At 38.9% G+C, this 17,292-nt stretch overlaps 1 protein-coding gene across 1 annotated transcript in view; it reads right to left on the reverse strand.

Annotated features, from left to right (window-relative positions):
• Positions 1-4,862: 4,862 nt before the first annotated feature.
• Positions 4,863-17,292, reverse strand: part of LOC124159783 (pickpocket protein 28-like) — a 58,923-nt gene continuing 46,493 nt past the window's right edge. Inside the window, exons 8-11 of the mRNA XM_046535702.1 lie at positions 15,249-15,305; positions 14,974-15,160; positions 14,810-14,901; positions 4,863-5,715 (exon numbers count right to left, since the gene is read on the reverse strand). Coding sequence (XP_046391658.1) covers positions 5,555-5,715; positions 14,810-14,901; positions 14,974-15,160; positions 15,249-15,305 — 497 coding nt within the window. The 3' untranslated portion in view covers positions 4,863-5,554. The remainder of the gene's footprint in view (positions 5,716-14,809; positions 14,902-14,973; positions 15,161-15,248; positions 15,306-17,292) is intronic.

Consider the following 17,292-nt stretch of genomic DNA (forward strand, 5'->3'; position numbering starts at 1 on the left):
TTTTTATTATATATGTATTTTTTCTTTTTGTAAAACTTTTATAATTTCTTTGGAAGCTTTCATATTTATATCTTGATTTCATAAGTTTTCAATATTGTATTTCCTGCAGCAGCTGGGAGGACAAAAACACAAAACATTGTCTATAATTATACAATAATAATTTGAGATCAAAGACATTGGAAATAATGTGGAGTTACCGAATTAATATTTATTTTGGAAGTCTTAATATTGTTCCCCTCTTCATAACATCTTCCTGGTTTTACCACTCAGATGTCTTTGCATCTCCTGTGATTTTTCTCATGGGTGTGCTATCCGCCATCGTTATTTGACAGTCAGCCGTCTTCTCTACTGGCGATCGGCTGCTTGTATTTATCGCACGGGCGGACTGTGATGTCCACTATTGGCTGGATTTCTGCGAGCGGCAACCTTTGCCTTTTCAAAGAAACTTTTCGCCCGTTGGGGCAGAAGTTCCTTCAAGGTTTTTATTTTGGTGGCTTCGTGCAAGCTGGCAACGCTCTCGTATTGGGTCACGTTGAGAATGCAGCGAAGGCTGACATACAGCATGACCTGTAGATGTCCTAGGTGAGTTGGTACTGCAGAGGACCATACTGGTGATGTGTAGGTCATCACTGGCAGGACACATGTGCGGTGGAGCCGCAGTTTTGTCTCCAGGCTCAGCACGGGCAGGTTCAGTATAGCACACAGCCATTAGAGTGCAGAAAAACCTCTCCCACGTGCCTTCTTCACTTGCTGCTTCCATATTAGGCCTCGATCTAGGACGACTCCTAGGTAGATGACTAAAGACTCACATTGTATGACAGCCTCACCCACCGTCACCTACTGAGGGAGAGGCTGTCGATTCTTCTGGAAGATGATCGCCTTTATCTTCCCAGCATTCACTGCAAACCTTCATTGACGATACCAGGACAGGATCTCATCAATTGTGAACTGAAGCCTCTTCGCCGCTGTGAGCGACAGAGAATAGCCTCGTCATCTGCATAAAGAGAGAATAATGCATCTCTTCAAGGGGAAGGGATGTCGTGTGTGAAGATGTTGAGATGGTCCCATTAGGGAGCCCTGTGGCATGCCGGCGAGGATCTGCCATGTCGAGGAGTCCCTGCCGAACCATCTCATGCTGAATCTCCTTCTGCCAAGATACGATGCGATGATCTTGATCAGCCATGCTGGAAACCGAAGGCGATGCATCTTCATCAGAAGAGCTCCGTGCCATACTCGGTCGACTGCCTTCGAGATGTCCAGAAAGAGCGCTGCAACAGAGCCCATGGGAGTTCTCTGATGACGACATTCGGAATGTTGTCAGGTCCTGGGGCCTTCCTGAAGGGCAGGATAGCTCCCACATCCTGCCTTTTGGAAGTAACTCGGAAAATTTCCACCTTATATAGGCCTTTTCATCCCGCTGCTGTTCTTTCATTGGTCGATGGTTGACCATCTCTCATTGCTGGCCTCCCATTGGTTGGTGGTTGGACGACACGTTCAATGTTCATCATTTGGCCCCACTGCACCGAAGAACTGCAGAAATTCCTATAGCATTTCAACTTGCAGCACCATGCCATATAATTCACCATGGAAACAGAACATAATGGTCAACTTCCCTTCCTGGATGTCTTGGAAAAGAAAAAGCAGTGGGCTCCTAGGACATGCCGTTCACAGAAAGAAGAGGCATACTGACCACTACCTGAACACTTCTTCGCATCACCACCCAATGCAAAAAATCTCCTTGGTGGCAACACTAATACATAGCACCTATGCCATCTCAGACACCAAGAAGAAGCATCCTATTGAAGCGCTTGGAAGGAACGGCTACAGCAGAAGCATGGTGAATAAAAGATTTGCCAAGCAGCAAAACAAAGACATGGCCCTGAAAAGGTTCTCTGAGGAAGAGAACCAGCGGGAGCCAGAAGCATATGCCACAAACCCCTACATCAGAAAAGATTGCCATAGTGCTCAGAAAACACAACGTCATAACAGGTTTCAACTGTGTGACAAAAATATCAGATACACTTCCCGGAGCAAAGGACAAAATCCTGCAGGAACCTTTACGAAGGAGTATATCGTGTGCCTTGCTCATGTGGAAAAGATTACATCAGCGAGACTTGCAGATCGCTGAAAATCCGATTGCAGGGGCATTGAAGGGCTACAAAGAACAAGCAGCACCAACTTTCCGCCATATCCGAGCATGCTTGGAGTGAACCTGGACATAACATACTCTTTCAAGACACCAAAATAATAGCCATGGAAAATAAATACTACTCTCGCCTTATCAGAGAAGCCATTGAGATTGTGAAAACGCTGGCAAATTTTAACAGGGATCAGGGCTATCACCTGCACAATGCATGGAAAAGAATTCTCCAACCACCAACCAATGGGAGGCCAGCAATGAGATGGAAAACCACCGACCAATGAGAGAACAGTAGCAGGATGAAAAGGCCTATATAAGTCAGAAATTTTTCGAGTTACTTCACCTTTGACCTTGAGATGCTGACTGCAATGTCAATGGAACCGTTGTCGCCAAAAGCCTACGGATGCGGTGAAAACCCGAAGAGAATGCAGAGATCATCTGATCAGATTTGACGCCACAAAAATCTTTGAACCTACATTCTTCCTTTATCTCTTGGCCTCCCCAGGCCATTTGTATCTTCTAAATATGGGCCATAGCACTGCCATTCACAGATTGTGTGTATGATCCTGTAGCTCCTGCTCCAAGTCTCCTCATTGGATAACTTCATTTTGTTGATTGCTTGTAGGTTCTTATTCAATCTTTACATTTCCACCTTCAGGTTCTCTCACTTTCAGCAGGTTTGGAGAAGCCTCATGTTTTTTGTTCCTACCATTAAAAGTTTCTTACATGGGATGGATGCACCCTTAGGGCATTGTCTATGCCCAGAGATCCAAACAGTAGACTAGTTTATCTCCAGAATATTTAACTGAAGAGTGTGTAATCATGTCTTTAAAGAGAAATAAAAAGTGGATCATCTGCTACTTCTTAGAATAATTATACTAGGGTTCCCTTCCTTCACATCACATTACATTCAATACAGTCCACCATTATTCAACACGCAAACAAGGGTTCATCAAACCACTGCGTAATGCTGGAAACTACATTGCCAGACACCACACCATGCAGTTGCATCGTGCATAAGCTGCCCATAAGGCAACAACTACCAGTCATGGTTCTGACTACTAATAACACCTATTTTCCAAGAAACAGAGAGATGATGGACAGCGTGATTGCACACCAGTTGCCTTTATGGAAGCTTTGTGTTCATGATTTCACAGCATGGAGGTATTTTCAGAAAGCAGGGCTGTACTCAACAGTCATGCAATCACACCGTCACATAAGTGGGATAGTGAGCATTGTAAACTGGGGACAAGTAGGGGGCGTATCGTCTTCCATGCTGATCTTATCTACAACACCAATTGGTCGATGGCAACTAAAAACTTGAGGTACAATGATCATAAAGGACAAAAGAAGGATTAGATAATAAATATCAATCCATTAATGATCATATTTTGAGAAATTTGCAGTATTACTCTGAATAGACTATGTGTTGTGGCTTGGATCAGTAGCCTGTATGCTACTCTACACTTGTCACCAATCTCTGCTATGTACATAAAAACTGACATAGGTCTGATCTTATTCGTAACTGTGAAGTTCCGCTATGACAAAGCCTCCTTATACTTTCACAAATAAATTTTGTCAGGACCATAGAAAACTTTGTAATTGCAAAATTTGTTGTATATGTGTTTGTAATATGGCAGCTCTGCTGCAATCATAAATTGACCTACAAAGGTTACTGAAAACATCCAAGTTCAAGAAAAGCAAAGATTTGAATTATTCCCCATAAAATTATTCAGAGCATAAATAATAAGCCTCAGAAGTTTGGCATTCAACTCTGGCTCAGCTCAGTGGCAAAGATGACGTGTGATGCTGTAGCCTCCACATCATAGGAAACATAACTTACAGCCAATGAAGAAAATTATGGTCAGTCACATTGCATATAAAAGATGAAATACTAGTCACTGAGTGCTGCAGTCATGACATATTTCATGACTCATTTAACTATTTCAGACTGGGTACTTTATTTTTTATGTACACATTTAAAAAAATTTGTTTTCTTTATCTTTATGGAATTTTATTTTATTTGTGGTACCTACCACCTCATCTCAAAATACTGATACAATATGTATTAACAAAATCATTGATATCGGTGAATAACTACTAAGGTGCATAGACAGCCAGAGACATATGTATACATAATATGTGAGACCGAAGACATAAGCAGAAAAACTGTGCTTGAGGAAAGAGTATAGGTAAGGATTGCTCCTGCCTCCCCCCTGGTTGTTGCATCCCAGACTTATTTCTGTGGTTGAATCCACCAAAATAAGGTAATTTGTACTATATGCATCTATAAAGAATAACAGTATTTTTGGGGGAAGACAAGCAAAGAAAGGGTAACCTTTCTGCAAAGCGAAGAGCATCTTTCTCTCTCTTTTTGCGAGATATCTTCCTTGAGAGAATCTAATTTGTTATTTGGATTTATTTCAGTCCCTTTCCATTTTATACAGATTTTTACAAAAGAGTGAATCAGTGGGGCACTAACTGACCGACACATAGGTATATCACTCATGTAATATGTCTACTCTTAGACTATTAAATATTCCATTTTCCCATAACAGGCATTTAGAAATGTCTACCACTCTTCATTAACATAATTTATTAGTGCTAAAGATCACAAGCATTCAATATAAAGCTTAAAAATATATATAAACAGCTTTATTCTTTGGAACAGACCAAAAATAACCACTCATAATGATAAACGATGCTCTTTTTGTTAAAGTTGTAACATGGTACATTAATGTTTTCTTCAAATTGTGACTAATGTGACAATTATATATGTACTGCTGTACAGGAAAAATACAGGTCCTTTATGGCAGACTGCTAGGATGCTCTCCTGGGTTATTTGAAAAAAAAAACTGGAAAACAATCGAGTATGATGCCAAAATTTAAACATTTTAAGCCATCCATCAAAATGGTAATTACTTGAGATGGATTCTTGTTTCTATTCCTCTGCATGGAGTATATGGAGTCAAAATAATCTACAACAGACCGATCCTAACCTCTTTTCTTTATAATAGATAGAAATAATTTACAGATTATCATTAAAAGAATTCATTATGCTAGCTACTTAAGCCAATTTCAGACCATCCAAATGTTCACCATGCATCATGGAATAGCAAATGAGGAGTGACTCAAAATAACTATAGACTTTTATGAGTGCCAGGCAATGCATTCAACTGAGCCATCCATGTCTGCACCCTGTTCATGGTCTTCGTGGTTCTCACAGTGCCCATTTAAATCTGAATCGTCCAAATGATATTTGCCATTTAAGATGTTGAATGGTTCTAAGCAAGACTGGAAAATATTCAAACTGTGCCATTGAGCACAAAGGGCGGACTGTGCCATCCACTGCACCATGCCATGGGCAGCGAGCTGCAAAAAGCAGGCTAATCTGAAAACAGCCGGACTCTCACTTCATTGCTGTTTATTATCTCCGTAGTTACTTATCCGTTTATCTTTATCTTGTGTAGCTCCTTTAATGTTATTAAATAAGCGTAATGTAAAAAAGTAAATAATTTCTACAAGACTCAAAAAGCTGAATCCCATAAAGAGGCCCAGAAGTCCACCGCAGTTTGCTGAAAGTAAAAATATACACAAGTGATTATAAATATGAAAACATATCCATTCTATAGATACAGAAAAAGCATGAGAAGTTGAATACCCCATTGATATTTTAAAATGTATATGGAAAAATTTATCCATGCATTTGTGTCCTGGTTAATGATATCTGAGGTTGGGTTCCAAGCCAAAAAGCATACATATATATACTCCTTAAGCCACTGGAAAACTGAGTGAGGATAATTGATACAAGCACCATTTTCAGCACATTGTGAAGAAAGTAACTCCAATATTTTTTGATAGCCCTACAATGTCTGGTGAAAAATACTCAAACATATAAACCAGTGTAAATAATATTTACCAGAGCCAAATGTTTGTGTTCTCCATGCCCATGTTCACTGTTTTGAGCAACAAAGTTTCAACCACTTTTTAAAGTTAACGAGTGAAATATCAGTCACTTGCTCAGTTAATGTGCAATTATATGTATTAGAAAAATGAGAGGAAATAAATTGTTCGATAATATTTTTCAGACTAAAATTTTTATTAGTATTACTTTCAAGAAAAATGCTATCTACTTTTTCTCTGAAGAAAGTGCAAGATATTTTAGAGCAGTGAGGAAAACAACAAGTTTGTACATCACCTTATGTCAATTTATCTTTTTCAATGAAAAGCAAGATATTTTCCAATGGATTAAACAAGGATTTTGAATGAATTATCAATAGCCATTCGGGATGGATATTGTTTATCAGGTCATGGAGAATTTCGGCCAGCTGTTATTATTAATTTTAAGCAGTTTGCTGAATTAAAATGATCACTTAAAAAAATCATGGTAAGTAATGTTCATCATAGAATTTCATTAAACAATTTAAAGCATTCAGTCCAAGCAATACTCGGAAAAATAATGGCATTGGAATTTTCCCTCATTTCAATTTAAAACACTTTCCCTGAACATATTCTTGGTGCATTTGCTTCTAGAGTTATTATTGTAAATATCAATTTTTCAAAACCTTAAAACATAATTGCAAAAGTGACACAATGATAGCCAAAATGTCATCGGTTTCTAAGAAATGTATGGCATAAGACTTCATTTTTTTCCACAACTTTATATGCTATAACTAATATTCATGCGACAGCGCATTGTGTTTCTGACAAATATTTAGTTTGGCATTGGAAATTATAAAAAGAGGAAGTCTTTGAAGAAAGTCAGGAAGATGCCTTATACAAGCCAGATTTAGAAAGATACCTGAAATGAAAAGAACTGAACTGAAATGATAATGAAAAGAACCTGAAATGCTAACTGACAACCATTTATGGATTAGTAAAAGAGCGAAGTGTGAAACATCAACCCCCTTGGAGAGGAATGGAATAAAAGATGAAGGAAGTGTGGTCCATATTTCATTTTTAATATTTTTAGAGCATAGCATTATATAGCCTTTGATGGCTGCAAAATTTGTGATGTTGGCTTAAGTAGGAGAGTTAATGCCCCTTAAAGTTACTACTTGCAATTTTCAAATAGGATATGTTTATTTTAGAGATGGGTCGAATAGCAGATTTCTCGAATTCGAATATCGAATTCGAATATTAAATCATAGCTCGAATATTCGAATACCTCGAATTTCGAATACCTCGAATACTAAATGATGAATGCTGGAATGTTTGACTCGGTTGCCTATGCAGCAGGCAACACAAGATTTTGGGGAGTAATTTTGATTTCCTTAAAATGATTCGAACAGGAATTTAGCTGATTAATGAATAATTTAATTTTATGGAAACAATTGGGCATATAATTAATTCAACTAACATCGCTTTACCCCCACTCCTGCTGCCAAGTGCTAGCTGACAATCTGAGGCATTTTGCAAAATACAAGCTCTTTTCCACCGGATTTTCTTCAATTATTTTCAGTCCATCTTTGGGAGTTCTCACGAGATAAGAAGATGAATTGGAATTGCTATCAGGGAGAAACCAAATATTCTGAGAAAATATCCTTTTGTCTGTGACTGTAACAATAAAGATTTATAGCACCACTCATAAATTGTAACTTGATATATGTTTTCTGAAAAAAAATACGGCATCAACTTCCGAGAAGCTCTGCTGCTCATATCGAGTTTCGCCAGAATGCTAAGTCTCCGTCGTGTTTTGACATTTATTTCTTTGCGTAAAATGCTTAAATAAACTCAGAAATACGTCGTGTTTGGTCTTATTCTTTTTGAAATTACGCGCACATTACTAATATTTCAATTCAATAAAGGTGTAACATCAATTGACGAAAGTCATTCTTAGACACCTTTTGTGCTAATAGATGACTCATGCAGCGGTTGACCTCCACAGAAATGGGGAACTTCGAAGCTGGTAGGAAAAAAAAGGTCAGTGGGGGAGGAAAGGGAGGGCCCGAAACACGTTTCTATTGTTCTCGCGTATTTTTTCGAAGCTAAGCTCTTCGTAATATGATCCCTGCGCGAGCTGTGACCTTTTTTTTTATTTTGAAGAAGAGGAAAGCCTCAGAGGGGGGGCCAGTGCTGAATGGAGAGGGATACCGGATCTTGGGAAATGCGCTAATGTAAGTATCCCACGGTACTCACACAGCAGTTGACCTCCAGAAATGGGGAACTTCGAAGCAGGTAGCCAGAAAAAGGTCAGTGGGTGAGAAAAGGGGGGAGGGTGTGAAACACGTTTTTATTGTTCTCGTAACTCGATATTTTTTTCGAAGCAGGGGTCTTCCTAATGCGATCCCTGCGCGAGCTGGGACCTTTTGTTTGATTTTGGAGAAGAGGAAAGCGTCAGAGTGGTTGAGGCGAGTGCTGAATGGAGGGGGATAGAGGATCGTGGGAAATGGCCTAAGGTTGCTATCCCACGGCACTGAGTTTCTCCTGGTGGGGGGAATCGGGGATTTTCGGATTTTTTCACCCGACTATTTTCGGTTCCCCTCGTCGAACACTTTTCACCGCTAAAATCCACGAATTTGATGCAATTCGTCAACTTGCGTAAAACGGCGCTGCGAGCACTAAATGACTACAGTTCTCTACATTTTTCCGAGTCACTACCAACGACGTGCGTGCGACAGTGTATGACGCGAAATTCAAAGTATTCGAGGTATTCGAGGCGGTACTTTTCGCATAACTATTCGAAATCTCGAATATCGAATACTTTCTAGTATTCGAGGTATTCGAGTATTCGCGGATACTATTCGCACATCTCTAGTTTATTTCATTTGCAATGCAAAGTAAGGTGATTGCAGCTTGTAGTCCTCCAGTTGATATGCATATCAATAGGCATGCCAGCAATTAACCATTCACTGAGTGAGTGGTTCAGGCTGGCTAAGTTATGCAGAAATGCATGGAGACTTCCTACTCAATCCAGTGAGAGAAGCAACTTCCCCCCAAGCTACAAATTTTCAATTTTGAGTATCCTCAATCCAGTCAAAGCATGCTCAAATTAGTCGGTAGTAAAAAAAAAATTATGAATGTAGTTTTCCCACCCAGTTGCCTTTATATTATTTATTTATGAACAGTTTATTGTTATATAAGTCAAAGATAATTTCAATAAATTGATATTCAAGAATTTTTTGTCTGTATAGTTCAATTCAAAGTCGTCTAGGTTTCTCTCCTTTAATTGTTAAAATGTCCCAGCATTTCATTGCTCTACATCTCCTTAGGTCAATTAAATATGCTTCCTCATAACTCTTGCTTCATTTTCCAGCCTTATTTCATTTTTAAGTCTTTTAATGGTCAGTATTTTTTTAGTAATATCTTTGATGAGCTTTTTCAGTCACCAGCTTTGCTACCAAAATAATAGATTTTGTTCCTATCAGGATAGTTTACCATTAAGTTTTTTAAATTAAATTAATTCATTATCTTTTTGCCATTTGATTTCCTGACCTGGATTCTATCGGACATTATCTATACATCAAGTTAAATTTTCTTGTTATTAACCAAAATTTCTCTTAATGACGTGTTTTCAAAAGCTCTTACTTTACCCCTTTCCTGCTGGTACCTACAATTGGAAAACATTTTCCGCGCCACGAGTAGCATGAGAATATTTTAAACCTCTAAAAACAGAGCTCTTTTTTGGGGTGGAGTTACCCTGGTATTTTTGTCCCTCAGATTTGGAACCCAGCCCTTACCCGGCCACAGGACTACACCCGCTCACTCTATCATAGCATGAATCCACGGTCAACTTATTGTGTTACCAGTGTTTTTTTCAACTAAACGTTGTACTTGTTTTTCAATAACTTACTCTTCTAAAAGAATCACTATCATTTATTTAAGCATTGCGGAATTTCAAATGAATTTCTAGCGTTAATAACAACAATGTAGGTAAGTAAATAAAAGATAATAAGACTAAGTCCAGAAGTCTGTTATTTTTAATGCTAAAATTTCATTTAAAAATTGCTTATGCATATAAAAAACAATAAAGTCATTTCAAAGTATTAAAAATTGTAATATGCAACAAAAACTATCGACAATATAACCACTTTGCAACGGATTCCTGTGGTGAGGATGATCGTAAATGAGTGGAAGGGTCGGGCTTAATTGCTGAGGAGTGGCCACGAGGACTTGCTAAGCTGGGTCTAAGGTCAGGCAGGACCTGAATGCATCAGGCAATTGCTACCTCAGCGGTCACTTCCCTTCTCTTGCATCGGCTAGAGCCGACGTCTGGTCGTTTGCATTAAAAAATCTGCGACAGCTATACCCGACGTCAGGTGTTCTACATTTGAAAATTCCCATTCGGAAAATTACCGAAGAATGATTGTACAGAAATTGATATCTCTGCAAGACTGTGGTAAGGACATAAAGACAATGAAATTGAGTGTACTGAATGCCTTGCACTACATATCATGGGCCTGGAAACAGTTTAAGGACTCTGCCATAAACATTTGCTACAGAAGGGCAGGATTTCATGTTGATAGTGTCGAAGAAATTCCAGCTGACTTGACTTGTGACGATTGTTAAAGTGTATGCTCAATAGTTTCCCTTCATGTCTGTCTGCTAGGGTTTAGTATCAATTTTTCGATACTCTAGATTGTGATGATTGTCGATTGTGTGTGCGTGCACTTCCAGTGCATGCTGGTGGTCTCTGTGTGTGTTCGCACCTCTTGTACCATTGAGTTGTATCCATTTATATTCTAATATATTTCATTGAACTAATGCTGTGTGAATCTTATTACCACTGCCATAACTCCTTAGCAACAGGTTATGGGCCCAGGGATCGTGCTGTGCGGTTGTAGACGTTAGTTATTCGATAAATTGGATATAAGAAAAGGCGAGACCATGGCGGATCAGGATGAGTTGATGGATTCTGATAGGCACATGAATCCAATCCAGAGCAAGGAGAATTATGAATATGTACTGGAGGACCATGTCGGAGGCGTCGCTGATCTTTCTAAATTGCTGGGACGCAATCAGCCCTAGACTGAGTGTTGATGATTTGAAGAAACCGGAAAATGTGCGTAAAGACAACAAGGCTCGCGCATACATTTTCCGACATGTGCGCCCGGAGTACCTTACGGATATCAGTCATTTACGGTCAGCCATGGAGTGTTGGAACACGTTAGAAGAAATTCATGGTAGAGCTACATCCATGGATATAGCTATGTGTCTCCGAGAGCTGGGCAGCATTGAGAAGACCAAGTCAATGGACATCTCTGCATACACTGGGAAGATACAGGAGCTCTGTTGAAAATTCACAAAAAACAGTATCGTGTTCCAAGATCACATTGTGGCTTCTTTTATAGAGGCGGGACTTGTGAAAGATCCACATTATTCGACTTATGTAAGAATTACGAAGATCGATGAGAGACTGACTTCAAGGGCGGTGAAATCAGACCTTCTGCTTGAGGAGAGAAGAGTTAATGCTGCCGAGTCGTCTGCACATGGCAGTGCGTTGGCCGCCAGGACGTTCAACAGGACGAGACTAGCCAACAACAAAGATAGTGTAAAGCAGAGGAGCACAGGTGATCAAAAATGTTACAGATGTGGAAAGTGGGGCCACATTTCCTATCAGTGTGGTGCGCCAAGGGGAGACAAGAAGTCGGAGGAAAGGGAAGGAAAAAGCGAGGAGTCACGGGAGACACGAGAGAGGAGGGGACAAGCCGAAGTTCAAAGGACTCATCTCTGCGTTTGCTTTGACTTGCTCCCAAAGACAAAAGGTTAGTTACCTATATTCATGTGCATCAAACCAAATGATGCCAGACCGTCACCGCTTCATTGATTTCCAACCTGCCGCCGGAGAAGTAAGGATTGGAAAGAGACGTCTGACCGTGAAGGGGAAGGGAACAATCGTCATTAAGTTAACAAACTCTTGTGGGAGCTGGACTTTGTCATTATCAAATGCACTGTGGGTACCTGAATTGGATGTAAATCTTGTGTCTGTCAGGCAGCTGGCGAAGAAAGGTGTTCAGACCGTGTTTACATTGAATGAAGTGATTGGAGAGCATGATGACGGTGATGTTTTGTTCAATGCCTTAGTGGAAAATGATGTGTACTATTTAGAGACTGAGCCAGATGAGAACTACGTTGCAAATGTTTCTGTCAATGATGAGTGTAATGGTGATACAGAAATTGAAGTATTTCAGGCCAAAGCTTTCAAGAGTATGTTGTGGCACGAGAGATTAGGACATCTCCGTGAAGATGCTAAGAACAGAATCCCAGGTCTTGATCTCAAGAAAGAGGATTTCAAAAGGGACGACGAGTTATGTGAAGTCTGTGTGAAGGGTAAAATGACTAAGTTGCCATTTCCGAAAGTTGCTCATCACAATTGTGAATGCCCTTTAGAAATTGTCCACAGTGACGTAAGTGGTAGGGCACAGTGTCAATCGTTGGGGGGAGGTCATTATTTTGCGACCTTCATTGATGATTTCTCTCGGTTCACAAATGTCAGGATAATTAAGAAAAAGAGTGAAGTCTTTAAATGCTTTACAGAATACCACAGAGAGGTTGAGGCTCAGCATCAGGTGAAAATAAGTGCCTTTCAATCGGATAATGGTGGGGAATATACAAGTGTTGAATTTGAAAATTATTTGAAGGCTGAGGGTATTGTACATCAGAAAAGTGTGCCTAGAAACCCCAAGCAAAATGGTGTGTCAGAACGTGCCAACAGAACACTAGTGGAAATGGCAAGGTGTTTACTTATTCAATCAGGGCTTCCTGTTTTCTTGTGGGCTGAAGCCATAAGTTCAGCATGTCATATCAGAAATTTGTGTCCATCATCTGCGATTGAGAACAAAATTCCCTTGGAATTATGGAAAGGAGAGAAGGCTGACATCCAAGGGGAGCTTTCTAGATTGCGGGTGTTTGGTTGTAAGGTCTGGTATCTGGTGAGTCCAACTGGAAATAAGTTTGACAGTAGGGCAGATGAAGGTATTTTTGTGGGATATGATAGAGAAGTGAAAGGGTACAGAATCTATTTGCCAAAAAGTAGGAGTGTCATCATATCATGTCATGTACGTTTTGAGGAGAGAGTGTTCCCGTGTAAAGAGGTGTGTGAAATCACTCACATTCCAAATAGATGCAATGATTGGATATGGCATGTGGATGATGAGGGGACCTTTGACCCAGATGAGCCTGAAGTCCAGAGTGATGGTGAGTATGAGGGAGGAGATGGTGATTTTTTCTTGGAGAACTTGATGAATGAAAATGAAAATCAGGAGGGGGTACTTGTCGATGGGGTTAATTTGGGAGTTGAAAATGCACTTGCCCCCAGGAGATCTTCTAGACTTCGAAAAAAAAAAGACTCATTCTTGTCGTGGGAACATTGCAATGACTTGTAAGGCTCAAAATCTGTGTGTCCATTTCTGTAAATGATGCTTTAAGGGGAAATGAATCTAAAAAATGGAGATTAGCAATGGAGGCTGAATTAGAAAACCTTTACAAAAAGGATGAGTGGGACATTGTCAAGAGAACGTTAAATACAAATGTGATTGATTGTAAGTGGGTTCTAAGCATTAAAAGGGATTAAAACAGACCTAAGGCTAGACCTGTAGCAAGGGGTTCTGGCAAAGACATGGAGTGGACTTCACTGAGACCTTCAGTCCAATTGTAAAATGCAGAACATTGAGGATTTTACTTTATCTGTGTGCTGAGAATGAATGGTGTTATGAACACATTGGTGTGGTGAGCGCTTACCTGAACAGTGCCTTAGATGAGGACATATATACGGAGCAACCTGAATTTTTCGAAATTGAGGGAAAGAATAAGAACCAATATGTGTGCAAACTAAAGAAAAGTCTGTATGGGCTGAAGCAAGCAGGGAGAATGTGGTTTAAACACAAACAATATTTTGAAGGGTATGGACTTGAAACCTTGCTTGAGTGATTCATGTGTATATGTAAATGAAACTAAGGATCTCATTGTGGCTGTGTACGTTGACGATTTTTTGATTGTTGGGAAAAAGCCTATGATTGAAGGTTTTAAGAGCGGGATTAAAGAAAAGTTGGATGTCAAAATGTTGGGCTCTGACACCTAATTTCTTTCTGTTCATCTAACTATGCCTGACAGTGAGACAGTTGTGTTCGACCAATCTGCCCAAGTGAGTCAAATGTTAGAGTTATTTGATATTATAAATGAGACTGGAGTGTCAACACCTTTAGCTAAGGAGTGTGAAGCTAGTTTTGATATTGATTGCGATGAACCTTTTGATAAAAAATTGTATGAGCAAGCTATTGGTCATATAATGTATGTTGCCACAAAGCCGCCCAGATGTTGCATGTGCCATAGGTAAACTAAGTCAAAAATGTGTAAATCCTACTGTGTCTGATTGGAGAGCTGTGAAGAGTGTGTTTAAGTATTTGCTCAAAACGATAGTGTTGAAACTTGTTTATCGAAAGACTGGGAAAACTTTAAGGGTGTTTTGCGATTCAGACTTTGCAGGTTGCATTTTTTTCACTAAATGGCCTTTAGAATATGTATACACTTTTATGGAAATTTTTACCAAATTCTGAGATTCGTCAATAATTCGTTCAGTTAAAGTGGAATTATAGATTCACTTCAATTAAACTAATTACATTTCTCCTCACAAGGACACAAAATAAGGTAAATTTCAAAAATTCAGGAGGTATCAATTCAGTCCAAAGCTGAATTAGAGATTCTATAAACCAACAAGGTAATTTTCCTTACCTAGGAAATCTGTTTGCCCATACAGTTCACCTCTTCGGCTGGTAATGAACTGCCACTCTTTGAAAAAAATTGATAACTTCCCAATCTTCTTCCTGGTGAATTAGAGATTAAGTGCTTCAGAAATTGTTTTTCCCTGTTATGTACCTATATCTTCAATTACTCACCCAAAATAGTCACTTTCATTCTCAGTTATGTTAAATGCTGCCATAATTTTTTCAAAATCAAATTCTCCCATTGAAGTTTCAGCATCATAGTTTAATTCTGTACAGGCTGGCAAGCAATTACACCCTCCACTTCCAGAGCCAGCATCCATTTTCATAGCATTGAGTATTTCAGAGTGTTGCAGTTGCTCTGGAAATCAGATCAACTGAGCTTTTATAGTGTGAAGACTTGAAATAATAAGTACCTAATGTAACTCAATGCACCAAATATTTCCTACCTGTAACATTATGTATGCAGCCAATACTCCCAATTCCACAAAGAGAAATATTGTTACCTAAAATTTAAATAATTTCCTCTTAAATCACGAAAAAACTCTGGAAACATACATGATTCATAACAAGTACCTAATATAAAAAAAATTGCATCATGCCAATGAGGAGGAATCCAATGATGCAGTGCTTCATTACTAAAATTTTAGTAACAGGAATGCATACCAACAAATTTAATCCACATGATTTTCTAATATAAGCTCCCCTAAAACATACAATTTTTTACACTTGTAATAAAAGTTACAATGAGGAAACATGATTTACCAAATATATATATTAAAAAAATGCAATTTTTTGTCACAAACTAATTGGTTGTGAACTTGCCAGCACATGCCACAGCATGCAGCATACTATCCCTCATTCAGAGGAGAATTATAAAGACTTGATACACAGTACAATAGACAGGTGCAGAAAAATCACCACTAAAATCAGTGGAAGATGAGTACACATAGAGGATTGTTGGCTATGCAAGCAAGGAAAAGAGGTTAAAAATCAAATAGGTACATTAGAATCCTGATTTCAGGATTTTTGGGAGGGGGGGACAAAATTTAAAACACTAAATGCAGAAAAAAACTTAATTAGGACCTTCCATTTTTTGAGGATTTAGTCTCCAATGATTTTAACCGCTCTCTCTATAAAAAATATATACATATTTCAATTCACTAAAAGGTGAAGCATGCAACAAAATAAATATTCATCTATAAATTGTGCTTTTTCCATTGGTCAGCAAACACTTTTCAGAAAACACCTATAACAATGGGAAGTAAATTTAAAATGACAAGCAATACATGGATGATGTCTTACATAAAAACATAACAACTCGGAATTTTATTGAGGAATGTTTTCAACAGTAATAATTCCGTTTCTACGCATTTCACAGTTGCCTCGATGCATTTTTTAACTTCATTCTGTAGACATTAGGTTAATGTATGTATGAGAGGTTAATTTATGTATGAGACTACGTGCTTCAAAAATCATCATCATCACATCATTAAGACAAGTAAAATACAGATACAGCAGAGGATCAATAATCTGGAATCCTTTACCACAGAATATCTATATCACGACAAGTTTTCTAGAATTTTGCCAATGTAATGTTTTCTGTAGCCCCAGCAAAATGATGGCCAAATGAACTGTTAAAAAGCTTACTGAACTACATTTTGACTTATAAGGTCATCCAAAAAATTTCTAGCATTCGTACAATTCCATAGTAATTCTATATGATGCACAGTGGTTCCAAATCAACAATAGCAGGACAAAAGTCCTAAGCGGCTTTTTGGTGATAGCTTCTTGAAACTTTGGAAAAATATGCACACTAACATATACATATATAGTTTTCATGAAAGGGCAGCATTTGGGATTCCCTTGACCCTATCCTTGAATGAAGCTCTCCATTTACCATGATAACGGTACCATGACAAACGTAAATGGAGAACTCCATTGGAACTGGTATGGTTTCTCAGTTTAGATTGGCTTCCATTTAGTCGGTTTTCAAGAGGGTTGTATGAACATGGATTTTGTGGCCAGGTCCATGGACACTAAATAGAAACGCATTCTCTGATATTACCGACAAAATTGTGTCAATCAAGTCATGCTTTCCATGTGAATTTAATAGACCCTCCAGAAACCTTTAGGAGTTGAAGCTGTATAAGGGAACAGAGTGGAGACGCCTTCTCTGTTATGATGGCTTATTGGTTTTTAAACATAGAGCATTAACCTTTTCCTACTTTTCACGTATATATACGTGTGGATGTTTCCTTACCTGGGAGACGACGGCCGTATATTTACGTGTGAGATTTTCCTGGCCAGACTAATGAAAGCCGTGTATATACGTTTTCTAGCTCTCCCACTTTTAGGACGGTCGCGGGTTTACGTCATCCTTTACTCGGGACCTAACCCTGCGGAGTTAAGGATTTACCCTCGGAATCCGGGAGCAGGTATAACCCCTCTTAGTGGTAAGGGACAGTGGTCGTACAATTGTTTATCCAGTCA

The sequence above is a fragment of the Ischnura elegans genome, chromosome 1 (genome assembly GCF_921293095.1).
Source record: "Ischnura elegans chromosome 1, ioIscEleg1.1, whole genome shotgun sequence".
Taxonomy (NCBI): domain Eukaryota; kingdom Metazoa; phylum Arthropoda; class Insecta; order Odonata; family Coenagrionidae; genus Ischnura; species Ischnura elegans.